Genomic DNA, 26,361 nt, shown 5'->3' with positions numbered 1-26,361 from the left:
ATCCCCCAAAGACTGACACAGATCCCTGTTTGTGCAGGGATTTTAAGCACAATTTTTCCCTCTAAAATTTTGACCGATGATGTCACTGAGAGGAGGCCGGTCACATGGTAATGAGGGGCACTAATCTTTTTGTGGATTTACCCTGTGGTATAGCGATCCTACACAATCCCCAGTTTAGAAGATAGGGACCGCCTATAAATATGACATACCTGTCAATCATCCGGGCATATCCCAACCAATCATTTGATACCAAACACAGCTGCATACGGTCCACGTTATCAGACAATATCTAACATCACCTGGTTGCTGTGGGCATATCACCGTGATTTCGACATATGAATGGAGGTAAGTTTCTCCAACCATAAATACCGAGTTTGGTAGCTCCAACTATAAATAATGATGAGGTTTCCTTTAAATAGAATATTTTCACTTTGAACTTTCTCTGTTCTGTCTTAATCTATTCATAGTGGGCTCAGAAATGTGGGTGAGGGTCAGAGGTGGGAATCTTTGTCCCTAGTGTAGGTGCGAATAGTATCTCTGTGTCACACAGTGTTACCAGGATTTGGGAGTTAGGTCTAACACCTTGGCAGAGGACAAATGTTTCTCCTGCAAGGGTTAGAAATAGGTCAATAGTAAAGCCCTTTGCCACTAGGCTGCCTGTAATATCACACCTCCCCCCTTTCCAAAGTGGCAGAATTAAAGTGTCATTGTCATTACAAAAAACTTATGGAGAAAAGTCAAAATTTTTCATTGTTCGGGATCTGAGTGTTCAGACCTGTACCGATCAGGAGAACTAGCACAGAGAGGACACAAATAGAGATGAGCGAACCTCGAGCATGCTATGGGGAAAACATGGATATAGTCATTGGCTGTATCTATGTTTTCCAGACAACCTTAGAGTTTTATCCAAGTTCAGCAGCCACCGCTTATCAAATGGCAAACCTTCAGGTTCGGATCGACTCGAGCATGCTCGAGGTTCGCTCATCTCTAGACACAACTGCAGCACGTCCACTCTCCGCTCTGAGTTAGAAAAAAAAAACAGGCTCCATATAGCTCCATTATGAGTCTGACTCTTCTTTCTAATTCAGAGCGGAGAGTGGACATACTGCAGCGCGTCTTCTCCCCGTTCCTTCTCAGACCCGGACCAATCAAAACTTTTGGCATGTCTCTATGACACTGACCTCCAAGAATTGACATGTCCATTCTTTAAGCGGAGAGTGGCGGAGGCGCGCGACCCGTCCCATTGACTCACTTAGGCAGGCATCGGGGAGTTCCACTGTGGAATTCCACCTGATTTGCTCAGTGTGAACATACTGTACCCTTAAAATCATAATTTATTCTGTTATTTTTTTTATGTATAGTGACTATGTGTGTTAGCAACATCTATTTTGTAGGGTTTATTTTGCTTATACACAGTAATCCTGTTAAAGGGGTATTCCGGGCTGGGGTCCTTTTTTTGGGTATGGCCAGGGAAGGGGTGGAAACAGAGGCCGCTGGTCACTTACCTCCCCGGTTCCAGCAGCGGGTCCTGAATCACACCGCTCCGTTCTTCCGTCCCGCGGCCGCTTCCTGGTCTGAGCTGCGGCTTGAGACGTGACATCTCAAGGCAGCCGAGGCGGGACCCTGCTATGACCACTGAATGTCTGAGCTGCCTTGAGATGTTACGTCTCAAGCCACAGCTTAAACCAGGAAGAGGCCATGGGACGGAAGAACGGGGCGGTGCTATCCAGGACCCAGCGCTGGAACCTGGGAGGTAAGTGATCAACGGTTTCTATTTCCACCCCTTTCCCGGCCATACCCTTAAAAAAAAAAACGAGCTCGGAGTACCCCTTTATTTAATGCTGCTGACAGAGTCCTGTAAGGGCCTCTACATAGAATAGATCCATTGGTGTGACCCAGGACAACCCATATTTAGAGGAGAAGGCCCATTGAAGTATCAAACGACAGGCAAGGGGGTCCAGGAACATAGCAAACAAGTTATGCTTAGCAGTCCCTGTACCCCATAGCTCTTCCTTATTGATATCCGACAGCCGCCGGTGTCCTGCAGCTCCTCCAGCTAGGACATCAGCCGGGTGGCTGATGGATTGCCCGCTTAACCAAACAGTGACTGGGGCGGGACACTGCTGTAGTCACTGACTAGCTGAGCAAGCAATACATCAGCTGGTCTGTAATGTTGCAGTTGGAGGAGCCGAGGCCATGACGTACACAGAACCCTGATGAAAATGAGTTGCAATGGCTGTTGGAGAGACCTGAGAGTGGCGCAATGGGTGCAACATTGTTTATTCTCCTTTAACAGGACAAAGGAGGCTGGAAAGCACTGGTGTGGAGTTCTGGTGTGGAGCACTAGTGTGGAGTTCTGCTGTGAAGCACTGATGTGGAGTTCTGCTGTGAAGCACTGATGTGGAGTTCTGCTGTGGAGCACTAGTGTGGAGTTCTGCTGTTGAGCACTAGTGTGGAGTTCTGCTGTGGAGCACTGGTGTGGAGTTCTGCTGTGGAGCACTGGTGTGGAGTTTTGTTGTGAAGAACTAATGTGGAGTTCTGCTGTGGAGCACTAGTGTTGAGTTCTGCTGTGGAGCACTGGTGTGGAGTTCTGTTGTGGAGCACTAGTGTGGAGTTCTGTTGTGGAGCACTAGTGTTGAGTTCTGCTGTAGAGCACTAGTGTGGAGTTCTGCTGTTGAGCACTAGTGTGGAGTTCTGCTGTGGGGCACTGGTGTGGAGTTCTACTGTGGAGCACTGGTGTGGAGTTCTGTTGTGGAGCACTGGTGTGGAGTTCTGCTGTGGAGCACTGGTGTGGAGTTTTGTTGTGAAGCACTAATGTGGAGTTCTGCTGTGGAGCACTAGTGTTGAGTTCTGCTGTGGAGCACTAGTGTGGAGTTCTGTTGTGAAGCACTAGTGTTGAGTTCTGCTGTGGAGCACTAGTGTGGAGTTCTGCTGAGGAGCACTGGTGTGGAGTTCTGCTGTGGAGCACTGGTGTGGAGTTCTGCTGTGGAGCACTGATGTAGCATCTCCATCACTGTTACCTGTTCCAATAAAAAAAAGTAAAATCGGACATAATTTTTGTTACATATTCTTTACTTATAAAAATGTTTAATTAGTGAAAACAAGATAACAATGTCTTATATAAAGTCAATGTGTTATATAAAGTCTCACAGGCAGACACCCAGGTAAAAGCAAAATAAATACACCTGTCATTTAAGGATAAGCTGTCATGTGTGCAAGAAGGATAGAGCTATTTCTGGGCATTATATAACTTCTCTGTTATATAACCAGTTTCCCTCTCTCCAGGTTCCATATCTTATTACCAGTTGTCCTTGAGCTAGTGAGTAGAGTCTAGTTGCTATAATATCACTGTATATACAGAAGAGATGATCCTGCTTTATCTGTATGTCTTTAGAACACCCTCAGAAAGAGCAGCCGAATAGAAGACATTATAGAACAGTACTGAGCAGAGTAAGATGAATCAGCTCCATCTACATAGATTTTTATGAGAAGCTTTAACCTGGTATGTGAGTGTGCTGATCCAGGGAGGTGTGCAATTTTGGAGAATCATTGATAAGTTTAGAAGGGTCTGGGGAGGAGGAAAGAAGCCTGATATGTGGAAAAGGGGCATTTTTCTCTGATAAGATATCTTACGCACAACTCTAGCACTCTTGTGCTATTAAAGCAAGGTTTGCTGAACGTGTGTGGTATCCCATCACGGGTGTTGCTAGTTTGGACACCCCTCGCAAAAGCCTGTACTACAAGTAAATGTGGTAATGAAGTTGTACCTAAGTTTAACCACTAGATGTCACTATTATTTAGATATGCACTTGGATATGGCACAGCTGTCGTGAACAAAGGGTTATTGGTTGTTTGTCTGCGCACCAATCTGCGCACCAATAAGAGCTTCTTTTCTTTTCTCCACCTGTCCCTATTCTCCTTTTTTCAATTTGCACTTTCTTCTCCACCACTCACAGGACAAATCCTGTAGGAAGTAGTCACATGTGTAGAGGAAGTACACGCCTACACTTAGTCAGTCCAGTGTAGTCTAATCTAGTGTGTGGTGGTGGACAGACATATGGGAAACACAGAGACTGTTTTCTTCTCTAAAGCTACCCGTATTCTAACTATGCAGTGCTAAGCCACTCAGGACAGTACAAGTCAGAGATCACCCCAACCCACGCTGTGAACATCTCTAACAGTGCAGGACAGTATCCTGACCCAAGAGGAACTGATCGGGATAGAACAAAGTTGCTACAAGCCTACGTACTCTATCCCGCAGAGCTGGTATAACCAGGTAATTTGGCCACCCTGCTCAACTCAGGTAACAAGGTCTGGTGCTTGTGTCACCCTAGGAGGACGGGTCACCTGACACTGTAGGGCAACAGGTGGTACAGCAACAACAAAGGTCGAAACACGGACACGAGTAGTCTTCTAAGTATTCTTCAGTATTCTACTTCTTCTTCCGGCAGAGCACACTTCTACCATGGGTTGAGACTCTCAGCACAAACTCCTCTCTACTACTCTGAACTCTCAACACAAACTCCTCTCTACTGCTCTAAATCCACTCTATTACTCAGCACAGTCAGCTTAAGTCAGCACAGCTCTTCTGCTCCAAAAGCTCTTAACGCAGATTGTGTCTAGTCAAGTCAGAAGTCTATTATCTGCTACTGTACAAAGTAAAGAATATTTTATTTATGGTAACAGGACTCAGTGATTATTGTTTCAGCACCTACACAGTAGTTACACCATCCTTGGGTCATCTCCCCTTTCTGTGGGTGGCGGTACTGATAGTCCTGGTGGGTCGCAACTCCACTCCGGACCACCGTGATAAGTACCCAAGGGACCCCCTCACAGCCCGGCAGGTCACCGACCACAGGGGAAAGGATATAGCTCGCCACCAGAAAATAAAAGCAGATGTGCCACCATACCTGTGTGACCAATTAGTACTGGCATCACAACAGTATACCATCTGTCTGAGCTATATTCAAACCAACCACCACAGCAGTGGCATCACACAACAAATACCATCTGGCAAGTGACCGGTCGAGAAGACAAAAAAAAAAGGGGGATGGGGGAACATGGGAAAGGGAATTGATGGAGGGTGCACAGTAAGTAGATGGAATTAGTCAGGCAGATTGTGTGTTCTCTCCCTGATCCAGTGGAACCAGGCTGTATCGATCCTGACTTGTGCACTGGGCAATGTTGATGTGAGGTCCTCCATCCTCCTTACAGTTCATACTGTAGAATGATCAGACAAGCAATAAAGTGGTGCGTGTTAGTCCTCTTGTCCTCCCTTTCCGTATCAGGAAGGTCTTCTTCATCTGTATCAGACGGGGTATAGTTTTACAGTTTAGCATTGATATGAATGGCAATAAAGGGGTCTTCAGCTGAACTGCTGATAGTGAAGTGAGCGGAGCCATCGCTGCTCACATTGATCTTGGTACCAGTACAGCAAGCACCTTCCTTCTGACCAGAGATGACATCACAGTAGGTGCCGGCTGGAAGTCCAGTCTTCAAGGTGACATCCATGTCCCTGAAAGAATAGGGGGAATATATGGTGCAAATTTGTCAAAATGGGCCATGTAGCATAATAGATGAATGGGTAGACCTACCCAAAAAAATCTTACGTTTTCCAGTACTTATCAGCTGCTGTATGTCATGCAGAAAGTGGTGTATTCTTTCCAGTTTTACACAGTGCTCTCTGCTGCCATCTCTGTTAATGTCAGGAACTGTCCAGAGCAGTAGAGGTTTTCTATGGGGATTTGCTGCTGATGTTGCTGACATGGACAGAGGTGGCAGAAGAGAGCACTGTGTCAGACTGTAGAAAATAGACCCCTTCCAGCAGGGCATACAGCAGCTGATATGTACTAGAAGACTAGATATTGTTTAATAGAAATAAACTACGGATCTACATAACATTCTGACACCAGCTGAAGTGGCATGGAAGCAAAAAAAGTCACTCCACAGTGAAGGTGCCCATACATATTATAATCATTTCATAGCAGGGGGGTCAAACTAACGGCTCCCAGCTGTTGCAAAACTACAATTCCCATCATGCCCGGACAGCTAAAGCTTTAGCCATGTTCCCCCACCTCCTAACCAAAAATTTTCCCCTGCTCCAGACTTCTCCTTTAACCCATCCTTGCAAATGGACATTTATGTATGTTTAGGAACCCACCACAGCTGCTGGGACCCGAGCCACACTCGGATCCCAGCAGTTAACCCTATAGATGCTGTGGACAGTGGGATCACAGCATTTATAGGGAGAAATTTCCCTCTGTTCACCATCAGGTAAGCGCACTTAATTCCCCTATAATCCATTTTTCCCCAATGCAAATAAATGTAAAAAAAAAAAAAAAAAACTACACATATTTGGCATCACCAGGTGCATAATGATGCTGGCAATAAATTATCACATGAATTAACCCACATAGTGACCACAAAAATTTTGAAAAATGCAAATTTTGCCATTGTTTCATGAAATGGGGACATTTTTCCCAAGAAAATTGTAATGCTATCGGCCAAAATGCACAATCAAACTAAAGTACAATATGTCCAGTAAAGTACAATAATAAAAAATAAAAAAATAAAAACTTAGAACCTCTAGGATTAGTTAGAACACCATAGAGCGATACCAAATAAAGTGAGACAGGTCAGGTTTGAAAAGTGAGCTCCCCTTAAGGGGTAGTTCACCAAAAAAATTATGCTGTATGTTTTACAGAAAGTGGTATTTTCTTTTCAGTGTGACACACTGCTCTCTGCTGCCACCTCTGTCCATATCAGGAACTGTCCAAAGCAGCAGCAAATCCTCATAGAAAACCTCTCCTGCTCTTCAGACTTGAAAGAATACCACTTCCTGCAGGACATACAGCAGCTGCTAAGTACTGGAAGACTTGAGATCTTTTTTTAATAGAAAAAAATTTGAAAATCACTGGCACCGGTTTATTTAAAAGAAAAAGAATAATTGGTGAACTACCCCTTAAGGTCATTTTTGGTCCGGTCCTAAAAGGGTTAAAGGAGAAGTCCCGCAAATTTTTTTATTAGAGTATTGTATTGCCCCCCAAAAGTTATACAAATCCCCAATATACACTTATTACGGGAAATGCTTATAAAGATAACATGGTGATTTCACTTCCTGGATAACATGGTGATGTCACTTCCTGGATAACATGGTGATGTCACTTCCAGGATAACATGGTGATTTCACTTCCTGGATAACATGGTGATGTCACTTCCAGGATAACATGGTGATGTCACTTCCTGGATAACATGGTAATGTCACTTCCAGGATAACAGGGTGATGTCACTTCCTGGATAACATGGTGATGTCACTTCCAGGATAACATGGTGATGTCACTTCCTGGATAACATGGTAATGTCACTTCCAGGATAACAGGGTGATGTCACTTCCTGGATAACATGGTGATGTCACTCCCTGGATAACATGGTGATCTCCCTTCCTGGATAACATGGTGATGCCACTTCCTGGATAACATGGTGATGTCACTTCCAGGATAACATGGTGATGTCCCTTCCTGGATAACATGGTGATGTCACGACCCGACTCCCAGAGCTGTGCGGGCTGTGGCTGCTGGAGAGGATGATGGCAGGGGGACACTGAGGGACACAGGGCACTGGAGGGACACTGAGCATCCCTCTGCCATCATCCTCTCCAACAGCCACAGCCAGCATAGCTCTGGGAGTCGGGTCATGACATCACCATTTTATCCAGGAAGTGACATCACCATTTTATCCAGGAAGTGACATCACCATTTTATCCAGGAAGTGACATCACCATTTTATCCAGGAAGTGACATCACCATGTTATCCAGGAAGTGACATCACTATGTTAACCAGGAAGTGACATCACTTTCTTATTCAGAAAGTGACATCACTATTTTATTCAGGAAGTGACATCACCATGTTATCCAGGAATTGACATTACCATGTTATCCAGGAAGTGACATCATCATGTTATTCAGGAAGTGACATCACCATGTTATCCAGGAAATGATATCATCATGTTATTCAGGAAGTGACATCACCATGTTATCCAGGAAGTGACATCACTATGTTAACCAGGAAGTGACATCACTTTCTTATTCAGAAAGTGACATCACTATTTTATTCAGGAAGTGACATCACCATGTTATCCAGGAATTGACATTACCATGTTATCCAGGAAGTGACATCATCATGTTATTCAGGAAGTGACATCACCATGTTATCCAGGAAATGATATCATCATGTTATTCAGGAAGTGACATCACCATGTTATCCAGGAAGTAACATCACCATGTTATCCAGGAAGTGAAGCCTTCATGCAGTTGTAAGTGCAGGCAAAAAAGAACTTTATAAGCATTTCCCGTAATAAGTGTATATTGGTGATTTAAATAACTTTGAGGGGCAATACAATACTTTCATAAAAATTTTCACTGGACTTTAAGGTGGCAATACACCTTCAATAACTGATCCACCCTATACACAGGAACTTTCTTTAGGGAGGGGAAAGGTAAGCCAGAGCCAGAGAGCTCTGACTGCCGCTCATCTCTCACAGAACAAAGGGGTCGGGCATTGATTTTCCATACGGACGAAAAATACAAAAAACAGAAGGTGTAAGGGGACCTTTTAGTTTTTTTGACAAATTTTACTTACCCATTGTCATTATTAAACACAATGAAACCCGCATTTCCACGCCCAAATGCCGCCTGATTTTCCCCATTGTCCCACCAGTTAGTAAGAGCCTGACCATTGACTACATTCCGGAAGATGACCATGTTCCTACAAAATGAAAAATTTAAGTTACGTTAATATCATGGAGCACACAGATACACGGACACCTCTCTTTTTACATCTGAGGTCAAAAATTTACTAAAATAAATATATTAAAAATTCTAAGAATAAAGTATTTGGTTTGTCTTCCATTCCTGGAGCCATCAGTATAGAGGATATAACTCACTTTATCTGTCTCCATCTGTGCTCACAAACCCAGCCATTGCCACACGTGGTGTCCTCATTGATGGTGACTGCCTTAGTGGAGCCGTTACTGTAGCTTGGTGGTCCCTCCCAGTCGTTTATATCCTGTAAGGAGGCAGGACGTAAAATCATAGACCAGTGACTAGAGATGAGCCATTGGAGCTGGTACAAATTTTTTAAAAAATTCATTAAAATACATTTTTGGGATTAGGATGATTTGACGAAACCAAAGTCTCTATTGGTGACAGATGCTTTTCTTCTGGCCAATCTATTTTAAATAATAGAAGTGATGGGGCAGGATTATACAATCAGGGGGTTTGTGTTAGACATATACGACCCTCGATGTAAACCATTCGCACCCCCTGACTGTATAACCTAGACTGTCACCTGATTACTTCACCAAAAAAATCTTCCAAGTTAACTTGTTCCAGAGATTAGTAATTTACTTCTATTTAAAAAATCTCAAGTCTTCCAGTACTAATCAGCTGCTGTATGTCCTGCAGGAAGTGGTGTATTCTTTCCATTCTGACACGTTGATCTCTGCTGCCACCTCTGTCCATGTCAGGAACTGTCCAGAGCAGCAGCAAATCTCCATAGAAAATCTCTCCTGCTCTGGACAGTTCCTGACATGGACAGAGGTGGCAGCAGAGAGCACTGTGTCAGACTGGAAATAATGCACCACTTCCTGCAGGACATACAGCAGTTGATAAGTTGATAAGTTTCCTCTTTGTATTTTTTTTCCCGGTTTGATGTTTTAATTGGGAGAGGAGTGTGTGTGTGTATATATATATATATATATATATATATATATATATATATATATATATATATATATAATTTTTTTTTCCACCTTTATGGGAAACTATCTATCAATCCTGCACTATTGCATAGAATTGACTAGTGAAATTGTCCCTCTGCTAGTAGAGTCATATACTTAAAACCTATCCTATGTACAAGGAATGCATATTTGATAATGGAAAAACTCCATACTTTGAATTTTTGACTTGAAAAGGACTTGAATTTTTTTCCCCTTTACAATTCACTTTAGGAAAGTTATAAAACCACAAGTAATTACAGCAATCACTACTCCCTGTACTGAGGCTGCTGCACAGAGCTATTGTGTCGGGCAGCCTCCGCCTGGGTACTGTGTATAAGAATATACAGTATATTAGGGGAACAGGACCCTGCTCTGCATAGCATTGTGCGTCGGCGCTAGATCAGAACGGGGGAATCGGGAGCTTAGATAATAAACGTTGGTGGCAGCAGTGGGGCCCATGGTGCCCCTTACTGCTGCCAGTCAATGGAACTTAAATGGTAGCTGCGGATCCGGTAAGTGTGAACGTACCCTTAAAGTTTTAATACCAAGTAACATAACTATATTAGAACAATGTATTGGAAAAAAATTACGTATAAATATATATCATTTTATAAATAAAATTAAAGAAAAAATTATTTCTTACCTTTCCATTTACAATGTATCTAGGCCAGCTAAAACTTGACATGACCCGGGTAAAGCCATACGGATGGGCCAGCATGAAGGCCACGGCCATTTTGTACAAGCTGTAATGATTATTAATGTTATGGTTATTTATTAGGACCGGAGTTACTCTGATAAAGTCTTGTGACAGATATCATTCCTTACCGAGCATCAAAGAAGGTGAGGATAGAAGCTCCGCCGGCACCGTGACCTCTCTGGTTATCGTGGTTGTCGACAAAAACTACGGCTCTGTCGGTCGGCATGAAACCCCATCCTTCTCCCCAGTTTCTGTATGATAGAACAGTAGTCAGTACAGCGTCCATTACTACCGTACACTACTCGCCTCGTAACTTACCTCAGATAGGCCATCTTCTCATTGTCCCATTTACGGATTACTTTTCCAAGTTTGGCTCCGTATTTAAATTCCGTTATCCTTCCAATGTCAAAGTACTCCTTGGCCGATATTCCTTCTCCACCCAGATCTATCACCTAATAGACAAGTATTTGTGATAGACACAATAGACTGAACCGCTCAGTGACCTTTATAGAGGTCATTTGCAATGTTTCACAGTGGGGCCTGCATTCCTGAGCTTGTGTCACTAGGTGCCCACAGACAGCAAAAAAGGTGAAAGGTTATACCCCTGAACGCAGGTACTGTTATCATCGCCACACACACAAGGTGGTAAGAGCCCCTCCAGTTGAATACCTAAGGGTCTGGATGGGTCCACCTTCCCTCAAGTAGCCCACTGCCACTGAAGCCAAGCCTATATCCACCAGCAAGAAGCAGTGAAGGGTATCCAAGACTATATCCAAAGTATATCTCAAGTCATCCAACAAAAGGGATCTCAGTCAGCAAAGTTGTATTATCTGCATCGCAACTTGATTCAGGACGGACTATTAAAAAATACTACTACAGTAATGTATTGCCCTTGTTTTCTGATGTACTCCCTTTAAAGTGTGCTTGTCACCCCCCACCGGCTGGGGGTGTGTGACTGCATCACTATCGTTCAGATTATCGTTAAAACGTTCGAATCTAAACGATAATCGTTTGGTTGAAATGCAGTTAACGATTAACGACCGAATCGTTGATCGCTTTATAAGACCTGGACCAATTTTTAGCGTTGCTCGTTCGCAAATAGTTCGCATTGAATAAGACATCTTTCGGTCGTTCGCAGTAGATACGAACGCAATACCGAAGAAAAAACGATCCCAAATCCGATCATAAATAACGATTATCGTTCCATGGAAATGCAATAGCGATCGTTTGAGATCGTTAACGATTATGCAAACGATAATCGTCCGGTGGAATAGGGCCCTAAGTGTTTGTTCCGCCTATAGTGTGTAAAGCATTGCTTAAAGATCAGAGCTTGTGAAACATCCGTTATTAAGCCATGTTCCCACTGTGCAAGTTTCGTAATAATCACGGCCGTTGTAACAATGGATGTGATTACTATGGAACTCACATAGTGGTACCTTCTAAGGAATTCCGAGCGAAGTGTACACACATAGCATACACTCCGGCTGGGATCCCTAGCGGCGCTGCAAGAAACTGACATACCAGTTTTCTGCGGCCGCTATTCAATGAAAAGCAGCCGCAGAAAACTCTGTCAGTGCACACTATGTGCAGTGGGGAATTCTGATGCGGGCGCGCACGGATGCGCCTGCATCTGAATTCAGCGGCGGTAAAGATCATCTTTTCTGACTGCGGCCGTTCCATGACCCGGCCGGGTCACGGAACGGCCGGTCTCTTACACAGTGGGAACATAGCCTAACTAGTAACTTAACTACTCCAACCTCTTTTATCCTATACACAAAATGGAAGTTTAAGGGGTATGCCAGCTAATTTTTTTTATCTTCATCTATCTCCACTTCCTTTGACAACCTTGGCAACTAAAACATATTTTTACCTCTTGGAAAATAAAAGGTCGAGACCCCTCGGGGAACCATTTAGTGTTGAGGTTGTGGAGTTTGGTGACAATGGCCTGAATATCCCCCGGCCACATGTGTTTCGCGGCATCGAGTCTAAAGCCGGCCACACCGATATCAATCAGCTTGTTCATGTAGTCGGCAATCTTCTCACGGATATAGCCTTTTTCTAATGCCAAATCCAGAAGACTCACTAGACGACAATCTCTGACCTGTGTAGAGCAAGGGAGGGAAACAAAGTCACGCCATGTCTTGCAGTTTTTGGTATCGTCTAAAACAGTTACTTTACAGTGTTAGGCTATGTTCACACAGCGTAATGAATTTGGGAAACTGGTGGTGGTAATTGCAAACAATGGAGGTGCAATAAAGGAGAAGTCGGGGGAAGGGGGCGCGGGGTCAAAAATCATTATGGGGGGGGGGGGGGGTGATGGTGCAAAAATCATTTTGGGCAGGGGGTGGGGGGGAAAAGCTTACCTGTTCTCGTGCAAGCATTGCCACACAACCCCACCAGGTGTCATCTTCTCCCTGGTTTCGGGTACGTCAAGACCTAGCTGGTGGGAATTAGCCTGCTCAGCCAATCAGGGACTGCAGCAGTGTCCCATCCCAGTCACTGACTGGCTGAGTGGGGCATCCATCAGCCAGGTCGTGATGTAGCTGGAGGGAAGCTTAGAAGACGTCCGGCATGGGTACAGGAGCGGGAAGCGGTTCTGCGTAGGGGTCGAGACACGGTTATGCCTAGTGGTCGGGACACGGTTCTGCCTAGGGGTCGAGACACGGTTCTGCGTAGAGGTCGGGACAAGTGAATATGACCATTTTTATTTTCTCACCCCTGCCCGTAATGATTTTTGGCCCACATGCTGGACTTCTCCTTTAAGTATGGCCGTTGTTTACTGCGCCTGTACAAAATAGTGACCATGTCTATTCTCTATGACCTTAGTAATGGTGAGATGATTTTCATTCACACCCATCTGGCCAACAGATTCTATGGATGGAAAATAACGTTCCTACGGCTGGAGGAACACGTAATACAGTGGCCGTTGTTTGACACTGTGTAAACATAGCTTTTTTGTTCCACTGTGTTCAGTATTCCACCTGATCTGCATCTCGATAGTCCTCGATATTCCCACTGCCAGTTTTACACTTTTTATCGTTAAAGTCATGAAAGGAATACGGCACAGCGGAGAAGTTCCTGTTGTCCGAGTCATAGTAACTACCGCATGTGGACGACGTCCCTTTCCCAACTCCTGATCCACACATGTGGTTAATGACAGCGTCTACATAAATATGAACCTGCAATACAGCAAGAAAGGAAATCATCAAAAATACGGACATACCTTCCTCCTCGGCGCCCCGTGCACAATAGGGGGCTAACAACAGGTTAGAGTCATCTATAAAGTGCTGATAGTTCACCTTTAATAAAGTTATATTACTTTGTAATATAATTTTATGAAAAAATGTACATACTGACAACAGGGCACCTCTGCTGCCACCAATGTTTGTGTTGGGAACTGCAGCGTTCCCAGTCTCCAGCTTCTGTACTAACACTGCTGAATAACTTCTTATATACAGTACACAGGGGGCAGAAAAGAGTCCGCCCAACTGTATACAAGAATAAACAATACGGGGGGGGGGGGGGGGGTAGACTACTTAAGTGAAACTGTTGCCCCTAGCAACCAATCAGATTTCAGCTTTCATTTTTCAAGGAGTCTGTGAGGAATGAAAGGTGAAATCTGATTGGTTGCTAGGGGCAACAGAGCCAGTTTCACTTTACACCAACCTCCCCCAATATATTACAAAATATTACTTTATTTAAGCAATTTATCAGCAAGAAAAGAAAACGTCAGTGTCTGGAGAACCCCTTTAATTTTAAAGTGACTCTCAGATGACAGTCGGGAGTTATACAGTCAGAGGGTGCAATTGGTTTATATTGAAGATCGTATTTGTCTAACACCCCCTCCCCCCCCCCCCCCCCCCAATTGTATAATCCTGCCTCTTCACTCTTATTATTAACATCATTAAGATCACGCCCACCTGACTATTAAATGAATCATGAGTAGTGATAAGCAAACCTCCCGATGTTCGGTTCTGATCCCAAACATTCACGAACAAATAACAAACGTGCCGAAGAAGCGTACGTTTCGGTGCATACAGATTATCAGGTGCAAAGCGTAAAATACATAATAGCGGAGCAGTTATGAGGTGTGTAGCATTAGCATATCTTTTATTCACCCATGGGTATATATGCAATGACGTGCATACATGTACAGTTATACGCAATAGGCGCAAGGAATGCAAGGCCACAGTGTACAGGCAGCTCAGCAAGTCAAGACATCCCAGCGAGCCTCGCCTTTTGGCTTCGGAGAACTCAAATACATTGGTGAAGATAATAGACAGGATGGACTATGATGGACGATGATGGACGCCTGGTCACTACAGGGTTAATAAATAAATCCTTATAGTGCTAAAACACTGGATTCTTTCCCCCTCCCTACACTGACAATTTCACAACCTTCTCCGCCCTACTCGGTCAGCTCTCCCTCCCTACACTGACTAACTACCACTGTGACTATTGCTGCCTAACTAAATTCAGATGCTGTCCCTGCTCGTGTCACTCTCCCTACTGAACAGCACAGGAATCAGAAAACACTGTGAGAAAATTCTCTTCAGCATCGTGTGTTTATCGCTTGTACATAATGTGTGTAATCACGCTAATCGTACAGACAATCACAGTAATGCCAGTAGTGAACATGGCTACTACATTACCTGATGACCCCAATCTTTCTCAACACGTTCATTGGCTCTTTCAAATTGTTTGAAGGAAACTTACAAACTTGCGTACATTGCGAGATAAATGTTCACATGTTCGAAAATGATCATTTTAACCATTCCGATCATCGAACAAATTGTGTGTGATCGACGACCACGAACAATTAGCACCATGTTCATACGAACTTTTACGAACATGTCCGCTCATCACTAATTGTGTGCCAAATTATAAACTTACATATCTCACGAATGGAAGGGAGTATGAAGAAACTGTAAAAAGGTGTGGGGTCGGGGCACCCTCAGCCAGTAACGTCTCATGTTGAGCCGGCTACATGTCCTCTCAAGCATTACTGTTTTTTCTAAAATCTCATGACGTGTTACACTGAGGTATCAAAAGTTTTTATTGGTCGGAGTTTCAGTTCTGAGCCTCTTGTGGTATCTATATATAGTGAGAGAGTGAAGCGCGTTGTCGAATGCTTCTCCTTTCTATATCCACAGATGGTACAGAAGGGAGAAGGTCTCTCTGCACCCCATTAAATTTCAACTTTTTGAAAGTAAAAGGTAAGCTTTTTTTCTGGACATCTCCTTAGAGGGCAGCTGTGGAGCAGTCCATGGATATGTGGGAAAGGTTAGGTATAAATGACGTTCTATGTACACTGGCTCTCTTGGATCTAAGCAAACAGTGTGGCCAGTGTATCAGCAGTCACAATTACAAAGTCTTCAGTGTACTTCTATCCATGTGCAGGTATAAGAGAATCAATATAGTACATATATTGTACAATATAGTACATATAGTATTGTAATATGTGTTTGAGATTATACTATATGGAGGATGTGAGTTTTTTTCTGCATTCATGAGAAACACTGTCCCCAGTAGCGGATTATAATAGGTCCGTTTTGGGTAGTAGTCCGGGGCCCTGAGCTCCTGGGGGGCCCATGGCCACCCAAAAAGACTTATACTTTTAGTGGTGTATTGTCTTCTGGCTACAGTTTTGCTATAATTTTCAAAAAATTGCTGCTTTTTACCGAAATTTTGCACAAAAGAGGTCATTATGACATTATCTATCCTATACTATGAACACCACGCTAGTGCTGCCGTAATTACAGTAGTGTGTGTGTGTGTGTGGGGGGGGGGGGGGCAGGCTTGGTGAACACCCCGGGGCCTATGGTGAAGTTAATCTGCCCCTGACTGTCCCCATTATGAAATCAGGTTAGTCATTTACCTAGAGGATCTGTAAATCATTGCTGATCACTGTGCCAAAATCAAAGGGATTTTCCTGTATGTTTAGTGTAATGGAAGAGATGATATAGCTGCTACAATCTGGTCATTCCAGTGACTTCTCAGCTATAATATACACCAGCTGCATATGGAGCAGGCTCAGCTATAATATACACCAGCTGCATATGGAGCAGGCTCAGCTATAATATACACCAGCTGCATATGGAGCAGGCTCAGCTATAATATACACCAGCTGCATATGGAGCAGGCTCAGCTATAATATACACCAGCTGCATATGGAGCAGGCTCAGCTATAATATATACCAGCTGCATATGGAGCAGGCTCAGCTATAATATATACCAGCTGCATATGGAGCAGGCTCAGCTATAATATACACCAGCTGCATATGGAGCAGGCTCAGCTATAATATACACCAGCTGCATATGGAGCAGGCTCAGCTATAATATACACCAGCTGCATATGGAGCAGGCTCAGCTATAATATATACCAGCTGCATATGGAGCAGGCTCAGCTATAATATACACCAGCTGCATATGGAGCAGGCTCAGCTATAATATATACCAGCTGCATATGGAGCAGACTCAGGTATAATATATACCAGCTGCATATGGAGCAGGCTCAGCTATACTATATACCAGCTGCATATGGAGCAGGCTCAGCTATAATATATACCAGCTGCATATGGAGCAGGCTCAGCTATAATATATACCAGCTGCATATGGAGCAGACTCAGGTATAATATATACCAGCTGCATATGGAGCAGACTCAGGTATAATATGTACCAGCTGCATATGGAGCAGGCTCAGCTATAATATATACCAGCTGCATATGGAGCAGGCTCAGCTTTAATATATACCAGCTGCATATGGAGCAGGCTCAGCTATAATATATACCAGCTGCATATGGAGCAGGCTCAACTATAATATGTACCAGCTGCATATGGAGCAGGCTCAACTATAATATATACCAGCTGCATATGGAGCAGGCTCAGCTATAATATACACCAGCTGCATATGGAGCAGGCTCAGCTATAATATATACCAGCTGCATATGGAGCAGGCTCAACTATAATATATACCAGCTGCATATGGAGCAGGCTCAGCTATAATATACACCAGCTGCATATGGAGCAGGCTCAGCTATAATATATACCAGCTGCATATGGAGCAGACTCAGGTATAATATATACCAGCTGCATATGGAGCAGGCTCAGCTATACTATATACCAGCTGCATATGGAGCAGGCTCAGCTATAATATATACCAGCTGCATATGGAGCAGGCTCAGCTATAATATATACCAGCTGCATATGGAGCAGACTCAGGTATAATATATACCAGCTGCATATGGAGCAGACTCAGGTATAATATGTACCAGCTGCATATGGAGCAGGCTCAGCTATAATATATACCAGCTGCATATGGAGCAGGCTCAGCTTTAATATATACCAGCTGCATATGGAGCAGGCTCAGCTATAATATATACCAGCTGCATATGGAGCAGGCTCAACTATAATATGTACCAGCTGCATATGGAGCAGGCTTAGCTATAATATATACCAGCTGCATATGGAGCAGGCTCAGCTATATTATATACCAGCTGCATATGGAGCAGGCTCAGCTATAATATATACCAGCTGCATATGGAGCAGGCTCAGCTATAATATATACCAGCTGCATATGGAGCAGGCTCAGCTATAATATATACCAGCTGCATATGGAGCAGGCTCAACTATAATATATGCCAGCTGCATATGGAGCAGGCTCAGCTATAATATATACCAGCTGCATATGGAGCAGGCTCAGCTATAATATATACCAGCTGCATATGGAGCAGGCTTAGCTATAATATATACCAGCTGCATATGGAGCAGTCTCAGCTATATTATATACCAGCTGCATATGGAGCAGGCTCAGCTATAATATATACCAGCTGCATATGGAGCAGGCTCAGCTATAATATATACCAGCTGCATATAGAGCAGGCTTAGCTATAATACTGTATATACCAGCTGCATATGGAACAGACTCAGCTATTATACTATATATACCAGCTGCATATGGAGCAGGCTCAGTTATAATACTGTATATACCAGCTGCATATGGAGCAGGCTCAGCTATAATATAAATACACCAGCTGCATATGGAGCAGGCTCAGCTATAATACTGTATATACCAGCTGCATATGGAGCAGGCTCAGCTATAATATATACCAGCTGCATATGGAGCAGACTCAGCTACAATACTGTATATACCAGCTGTATATGGAGCAGGCTCAGCTATAATACTGTATATACCAGCTGCATATGGAGCAGGCTCAGCTATAATACTGTATATACCAGCTGCATATGGAGCAGGCTCATCTATAATATATACCAGCTGCATATGAAGCAGGCTCAGCTATAATACCGTGTATACCAGCTGCATATGGAGCAGGCTCAGCTATAATACTGTATATACCAGCCGTATATGGAGTAGGCCCAGCTATAATACTGCATATACCAGCTGCATATGGAGCAGGCTCAGCTATAATATATACCAGCTGCATATGGAGCAGGCTCAGCTATAATAATGTATATACCAGCTGTATATGGAGTAGGCCCAGCTATAATACTGCATATACCAGCTGCATATGGAGCAGGCTCAGCTATAATACTGTATATACCAGCTGCATATGGAGCAGGCTCAGCTATAATACCATACCTCCCAACTGTCCCGGATTCCGCGGGACAGTCACGTTTTCGGGGTGCTGTCCCGCGGTCCTGGAACGGCCCCCCGTGTCCCGCATTAAATGTGGCCCCAGCGAAAAAAACAATAAACCAGTAACTCACCTGTCCGCCGGTCCCAGCAGCTCCTCTCCCGGCAGAGCGCGCACTTCCCTCATCCTCCGGGGCGGGCAGCAGGGTATACAGATGCAGTGTCCCAGAACAGCCATTCTCATGCTCATACTTTTATTATAACCAGTTCTGTTCTGGAAAGCTATGGTCCACTGCAAACTGCGTGTATTGTGTCACCCCTGCAGTATTCAGGTCTGCCATTTCAGTCATTTATTGCATGTGTATTCAGGTATCAGTGTCTAATGGTATTATGTCGCCTCCTAGTGTTCAAGGATGGTACTTCTCATGTATCTTCCTCTGCATATGCCTAATGGTGTGATGATGCAATGGCTGGATGTCACGTGACTGCGCCCTGCTTCCATGGTAACACCAGTGGTCATCGAGCTTTTGGCTGGGGTTACCATGTGACTTCCTGTGCTACCTCAGTCTTGTCCTCCACCTTCAGGAGACAAGTTGTGTTTTTGTCCTCTCTCCCTGCTAAGAGAGAGGCCTGCGTGTGCTCTGCTGCTCCAGTCCACTGGCTGTGTTCCTGTCTCAAGTCTCAAGATTCTCATCTGGGTGTCGATTCTTCAGTCATTCTTCAGCTCCTCTCATCATCATCTTCTCAAATCATCAACAGCAAGTATTTTATTCAAGTCTCATTCCACCCAGCATCTCAGCTTCAGTTTCACTACTATTCCCATCATTCAGCACGCTACTCTCACAGCCTATTGCAGTATCACCCATTACTCTGCTTTGTTCAAGATTGCCTTATTCCCGGTTGCAACCGGAGAGACTGTTGCCACTAGTTACCACCGTTACAATAAACATACAACTACCGTTGTTTCTGAACCTTGGCATTGGTGTGATCATTGGTGCCCTGACTAAGGACAACGAAGAATCGCACGCCCAGTATTCCCGCATGGTCAGGAGCCCGGTTTCCAGCTGTATCACCCTCGTGCCTACACCGTGACCACATTATCTTACAGCTGCCCCGGTTCCTGCACCCTCACAACCATCTACACTACAGAGTGGCCCCCACGGGTCAGGGTGCTGCACAGACACTGACTGTACCGGAAGTGACCTGCAGCCCCTGTCATGAATCACTTCCGGCACAGTCAGTGTCTGTAAACCCCGCTGCCCACCCCGGAGGATGACGGGAGTGCGCACTCTGCCGGGAGAGGAGCTGCTGGGACCGGCGGACAGGTGAGTTACTGGTTTATTGTTTTTTTTTCGCTGGGGCCACACTAATGGGAGGATTGGCTACTCTGTGGGGGCATTGGCTACTATGAGGGGCATATATGGGGGCATTGGCTACTATATGGGGGCATTGGCTACTATGTGGGGCACTATAATGGGGGATTGGCTACTATGGAGGGCATTGGCTACTATGTGGGGCATAGGCTACTATGTGGGGCACTATATGGGGATTGGCTTCTATGCGGGCACTATATGGGGGCATTGGCTACTATGTGGGGCATATTTGGGGGCATTGGCTACTATGTGGGTACTATATGGGGGATTGGCTACTATGTGGGGCATATATGGGGGCATTGGCTACTATGTGGGCACTGTATGGGGGCATTGACTACTATGTGGGGCACTCTATGGGGGATTGGCTACTATGTGGGGCATATATGGGGGCATTGGCTACTATGTGGGCCCTATATGGGGCATTGGCTACTATGTGGGGCACTCTATGGGGATTGGCTACTATGTGGGGCACTCTATGGGGGATTGGCTACTATGTGGGGCACTATATGGAGGGATTGGCTACTATGTGGGGCACTATATGGGGATTGGCTACTATGTGGGGCACTATATGGGGGCATTGGATACTATGTGGGGCACTATATGGGGGCATAGGCTACTATGTGGGGCTCTATATGGGGCATTGGATACTATGTGGGGCACTATGTGGGGGATTGGATACTATGTGGGGCACTATGTGAGGGATTGGATACTATATAGGGCATTTTTGGGGGGATTGGATACTGTATAGGGCACTATTCAGTCAGCAGCATGTGGTGACTGTAGGGGAGTGGCTATGGAGGGTTGCTATGGGGGCGTGGCTATGGAGGGTTGCTATGGGGTGTGGCTATGGAGTGCCGCTATGGGGGCGTGGCTATGGGGACCGCGGCGCACATGTCCCTCTTTGCTCTTTGCAAAAGTTGGGAGGTATGTAATACTGCATATACCAGCTGTATATGGAGTAGGCCCAGCTATAATACTGCATATACCAGCTGCATATGGAGCAGGCTCAGCTATAATACTGTATATACCAGCTGCATATGGAGCAGGCTCAGCTATATTACTGTATATACCAGCTGCATATGGGGCAGGTGCAGCTATAACATACACTAGCTGTATATGGAGCAGGCACAGCTTCTAAACCTGCTCCATACACTCCCTATTGACTCCCACTGTACAAATATGGCAGATATCTGGAAAATGTTAACTTTTCAACTTAGTCTACTAGTAAATTATTATTATTATTATTTTTATTTTTTTTTTACAACCGTGCCACCCCCTGAAGGATGCGCAATGGGCAATGGACTTCTGGCTAGTGGCAAATGAAATTTTGTTCTTACTGTGTTACTGTAGATTCTATTGTGCAGTATATGGTTTATCATTTACTATATAGGGGGTATAGCACAGAAGCAGCCTACGTATCAACAAACTGAGCAGAGATCTATATTACAAAAGAGGAAATAAACTATAAATTATTCACCGATATATTAAATATCTTATGTTATGGACGCTGCAATGGAGCTCGCTCTTCTCATGTTATCTCTCTAGAATTATTGTAATATATAGAATCCTGCCAGAAGTTCTTTTGCTGAACTGAATAAGCAACGGCCATCTGCCAACATGTTAGCGGACAGTGTTTTAAATTAAATTCCCATGCATACAAGAATATTTCCTTCATTTTCATATAGAATCTAAGATATAAGTATTCCCAAAAATAGACTCTCTCTCTCTCTCTCTCTCTCTCTCTCTCTCTCTCTCTCTCTCTATATATATATATATATATATATATATATATATATATATATATATATATATATATATATATATATAGTGTTTACATACCCCAACACTGTTACATCTGGTGACCATGTCCCTGAATTGTTGTTCATCCCCGGAGCGGGTGCAAATCTTATAGCTGATTGGCTGGTAACGCTCCCACCACGGCCTGTTGGGATTGGTGATGATCACATTCTCATTAGGAGGGGAAATCTACAGAAGAAGCAAGAGTAAAGTAAAGGAGATGATCTGCAATACCAGGTACTGCCACTAGTGGGTGTATGGAGCTGCTCCCTGCAGGAAGTGCAGAGGCTGCAGTGATCACATGACTAACTTTAATTAGTCTATACAGCAGCTGTACAACTGTAAGACTTGTACAATAGGGAAAATAAATGGTTATTAAAATTGGAAACCTGTATGACAAGTTTAGTCTCTTATACATGCAGGACATGTTGGCACATATATCCAGTGTAATGGGATGATAGAAATCTTACCATGCTAAAACTGGCAAGATAGATAGATAGATAGATAGATAGATAGATAGATAGATAGATAGATAGATAGATAGATAGATAAATAGATAGATAGATAGATAGATAGATAGATAGATAGATAGGAGATAGATAGAGAGAGAGAGAGAGAGAGAGAGAGATAGATAGATAGATAGATAGATAGATAGATAGATAGATAGATAGATAGATAGATACATAGATAGATAGATAGATAGATAGATAGATAGATAGATAGATAGGAGATAGATAGATAGATAGATAGATAGATAGATAAATAGGAGATAGATAGATAATAGATAGATAGATAGATAGATAGATAGATAGATAGATAGATAGGAGATAGATAGGAGATGATAGATAGATGGATAGATAGATAGATAGATAGATAGATAGATAGATAGATAGATAGATAATAGATAAAAGATAGATAGATAGATAGATAGATAGATAGATAGGAGATAGATAGATAGAAGATAGATAGATAGATAGATAGATAGATAGATAGATAGATAGATAGATAGGAGATAGATAGGAGATAGATAGATAGATAGATAGATAGATAGAAGATAGATAGATAGATAGGAGATAGATAGATAGATAGATAGATAGATAGATAGGAGATAGATAGATAGGAGATAGATAGATAGATAGATAGATAGATAGATAGATAGATAGATAGAAGATAGATAGATAGATAGATAGATAGATAGGAGATAGATAGAAGATAGATAGATAGATAGATAGATAGATAGATAGATAGATACTCAAAAGATGAGAGCAGCACAACTTGTAATAGCTGGTGCCAGCGGGTCGGACCGTAGACCTGGGTCCACTTAGTATATATGTAGATAAACCAGCAGCACTCTGTTCTTTGTAGTTCAAAACAAGGTGTCTTTATTCCATATAAGCACTTATATGGAATAAAGACACCTTGTTTTGAACTACAAAGAACAGAGTGCTGCTGGTTTATCTACATAGATAGATAGATAGATAGATAGATAGATAGATAGATAGATAGCCGTGTACCAGAGCCTGCAGAGGGAATACAGACTGGCCCCATGTCTGGAGGAGTTTCCCAACCCCAGAGACCGGAAAACCCTTAGCCGCTACAGACTGAGCGCCCACAACCTGGCCATTGAAACTGGGCGGCACCGACAGAGCTACATCCCCAGGGAGAGCCGACTGTGCCAGCAGTGCGACCAGGAGGCCGTGGAGGATGAGGCCCACTTCCTGCTACACTGCTCCAAATACTCAGCAGTGAGGGACACTCACTATAGGAGACTCTCCAAACTCCTCCCAGGCTTCTCCACCATGGAGGAGGAAGAGAAACTACCCATCCTGCTGGGGGAAGAAGAGACCACAGCGACTATAGTGGCACAATACGTCACTGCCTGCCATAGACTGAGAGGAGCGTGATGCATCATGGACTCCAATACCCCAACCCCGATAGGTCATGGACTCCGATACCCCGACCCTGAATGTATCCCCCCCCCCCCACCATGATACATCATGAACCCCTGTACACCGACCCCGGGTGAATCCCATTTCCTCAACCCCCTATTCTCCCCATGCTTTGGCAATGCTAATGTGTAACTTGGACCTGCCAATAAAGCTTTTTTGATTTGATTTGATTTGATTTGATAGATAGATAGAAGATAGATAGGAGATAGATAGATAGATAGATAGATAGATAGATAGATAGATAGATAGATAGGAGATAGATAGGAGATAGATAGATAGATAGATAGATAGATAGATAGATAGATAATAGATAGATAGATAGATAGATAGATAGATAGATAGGAGATAGATGGATAGATAGGAGATAGATAGATAGATAGATAGATAGATAGATAGATAGATAGATAGATAGATAGGAGATAGATAGATAGATAGGAGATAGATAGATAGGAGATAGGAGATAGATAGATAGATAGGTAGATAGATAGATAGATAGATAGATAGATAGATAGATAGATAGATAGATAGATAGGAGATAGATGGATAGATAGGAGATAGATAGATAGATAGATAGATAGATAGATAGATAGATAGATAGATAGATAGATAGGAGATAGATAGATAGGAGATAGATAGATAGATAGGTAGATAGATAGATAGATAGATAGATAGATAGATAGATAGGAGATAGATAGGAGATAAATAGATAGATAGATAGATAGATAGATAGATAGATAGATAGATAGATAGATAGGAGATAGATAGGAGATAGATAGATAGAAGATAGATAGAAGATAGATAGATAGATAGATAGATAGATAGATAGATAGATAGGTAGATAGATAGATAGATAGATAGATAGATAGGAGATAGATAGATAGATAGATAGATAGATAGATAGATAGATAGATAGGAGATAGATAGGAGATAGATAGATAGATAGGAGATAGATAGATAGATAGATAGATAGATAGATAGAAGATAGATAGATAGATAGATAGATAGATAGATAGATAGAAGATAGATAGATAGATAGATAGATAGATAGATAGATAGAAGATAGATAGATAGATAGATAGAAGATAGATAGATAGATAGATAGATAGAAGATAGATAGATAGATAGATAGATAGATAGATAGATAGATAGATAGATAGGAGATAGATAGATAGATAGATAGATAGATAGATAGATAGATAGATAGGAGATAGATAGAGGGCACAATTACCTGGACTCCTCCAAACCCATTTGGCCCCAGATATCTCTCACATTCCTCAGCAATGTCCTCCCAGCGCCATTCAAACAGATGGACAATGGACGTTCTCCCACAGGCCACATTGGGACTGAACTGTCCTGCACAGAGCCCGAGTAGCGGCACCATAAGCAGTAGCGTCGTCATAGTGTCCTGTGCCCCAGCACCGTGTCCTCCGCCTATATATAGCAGCAGCAGTGACTGTGATGTAAGAGGCGGCCGGGCTGCTCCCCTGCTGATCTCTGGACTGTGTGCACACAGGATGGAGGATAATGGAGAATCGTACAGACACTGTTCTATCGTTACCAGCCAGCCACGTCTTCTCCATCAGCTGCAGCTGCGGGTCTTCAGGGATTGGAGCTGTACCCTGCAGAAAGTGCTGAGGCTGCACCCATCACATGAGCAACTTTAATAAGCAGGTTGACTAGGGGGGGGGGCACTTCCCAATATTTGAAAAGTTAAGACTTGTACAATAAGAAACATAAATGGTTATTAAGGTTGGAAACCTGTGTGACACGTTTAGTCTCTTATACGCGCATGACATGTTGGCACATATATCCAGTGTAAGGGTATATTCACACTGAGCAAATTTGGTGGAATTCGGCCTGTGGGAGAACGTCCATTTTCCCTCTGAATGGCGCTGGGAGGACGTTGCTGAGGAATGTGTGAGATATCTGGGGGAAAATGGGTTTGGAAGAGTCCAGGTAATTCTGTGCATGATCTATCTATCTATCTATCTATCTATCTATCTCCTATCTATCTATCTATTATCTATCTCCTATCTATCTATCTATCTATCTATCTATCTCCTATCTATCTATCTATCTATCTATCTATCTATTATCTATCTATCTCCTATCTATCTATCTATTATCTATCTCCTATCTATCTATCTATCTATCTATCTATCTCCTATCTATCTATC

General features: G+C 43.3%; 1 protein-coding gene across 1 annotated transcript; it reads right to left on the bottom strand.

The window, feature by feature from the left end:
- Window positions 1–2,988: 2,988 nt before the first annotated feature.
- LOC138789023 (pancreatic alpha-amylase-like) lies at window positions 2,989–25,773 on the bottom strand. The gene is made up of 10 exons (XM_069967529.1): window positions 25,413–25,773; window positions 22,278–22,424; window positions 13,454–13,651; window positions 12,343–12,573; window positions 10,791–10,924; window positions 10,601–10,723; window positions 10,419–10,518; window positions 8,942–9,063; window positions 8,638–8,763; window positions 2,989–5,515 (listed from the first exon to the last, which is right to left on the bottom strand). Exons 1-10 carry the CDS (start codon window positions 25,581–25,583, stop codon window positions 5,326–5,328), a joined length of 1,542 nt encoding a protein of 513 aa, XP_069823630.1. The 5' UTR covers window positions 25,584–25,773; the 3' UTR covers window positions 2,989–5,325.
- Window positions 25,774–26,361: the final 588 nt, after the last annotated feature.

Source organism: Dendropsophus ebraccatus, chromosome 4 (genome assembly GCF_027789765.1).
Source record: "Dendropsophus ebraccatus isolate aDenEbr1 chromosome 4, aDenEbr1.pat, whole genome shotgun sequence".
NCBI lineage: Eukaryota > Metazoa > Chordata > Amphibia > Anura > Hylidae > Dendropsophus > Dendropsophus ebraccatus.
The sequence above is the reverse complement of the archived record's forward strand: the minus strand, read 5'-3'. Positions and strand labels throughout refer to the sequence as shown.

What these genes read in the sequence shown, in the direction of transcription:
- LOC138789023 (XM_069967529.1), bottom strand. Translation starts at nt 25,583, where the DNA reads ATGACGACGCTACTGCTTATGGTGCCGCTACTCGGGCTCTGTGCAGGA. An exon ending in ACTATCGAGATGCAGATCAG is followed by an intron (nt 12,574 to 13,453) that starts GTGGAATACTGA and finishes TGCTCTACACAG; the next exon opens with GTCAGAGATTGTCGTCTAGT. An exon ending in GACCTTTTATTTTCCAAGAG is followed by an intron (nt 10,925 to 12,342) that starts GTAAAAATATGT and finishes CTTGTCTATTAG; the next exon opens with GTGATAGATCTGGGTGGAGA.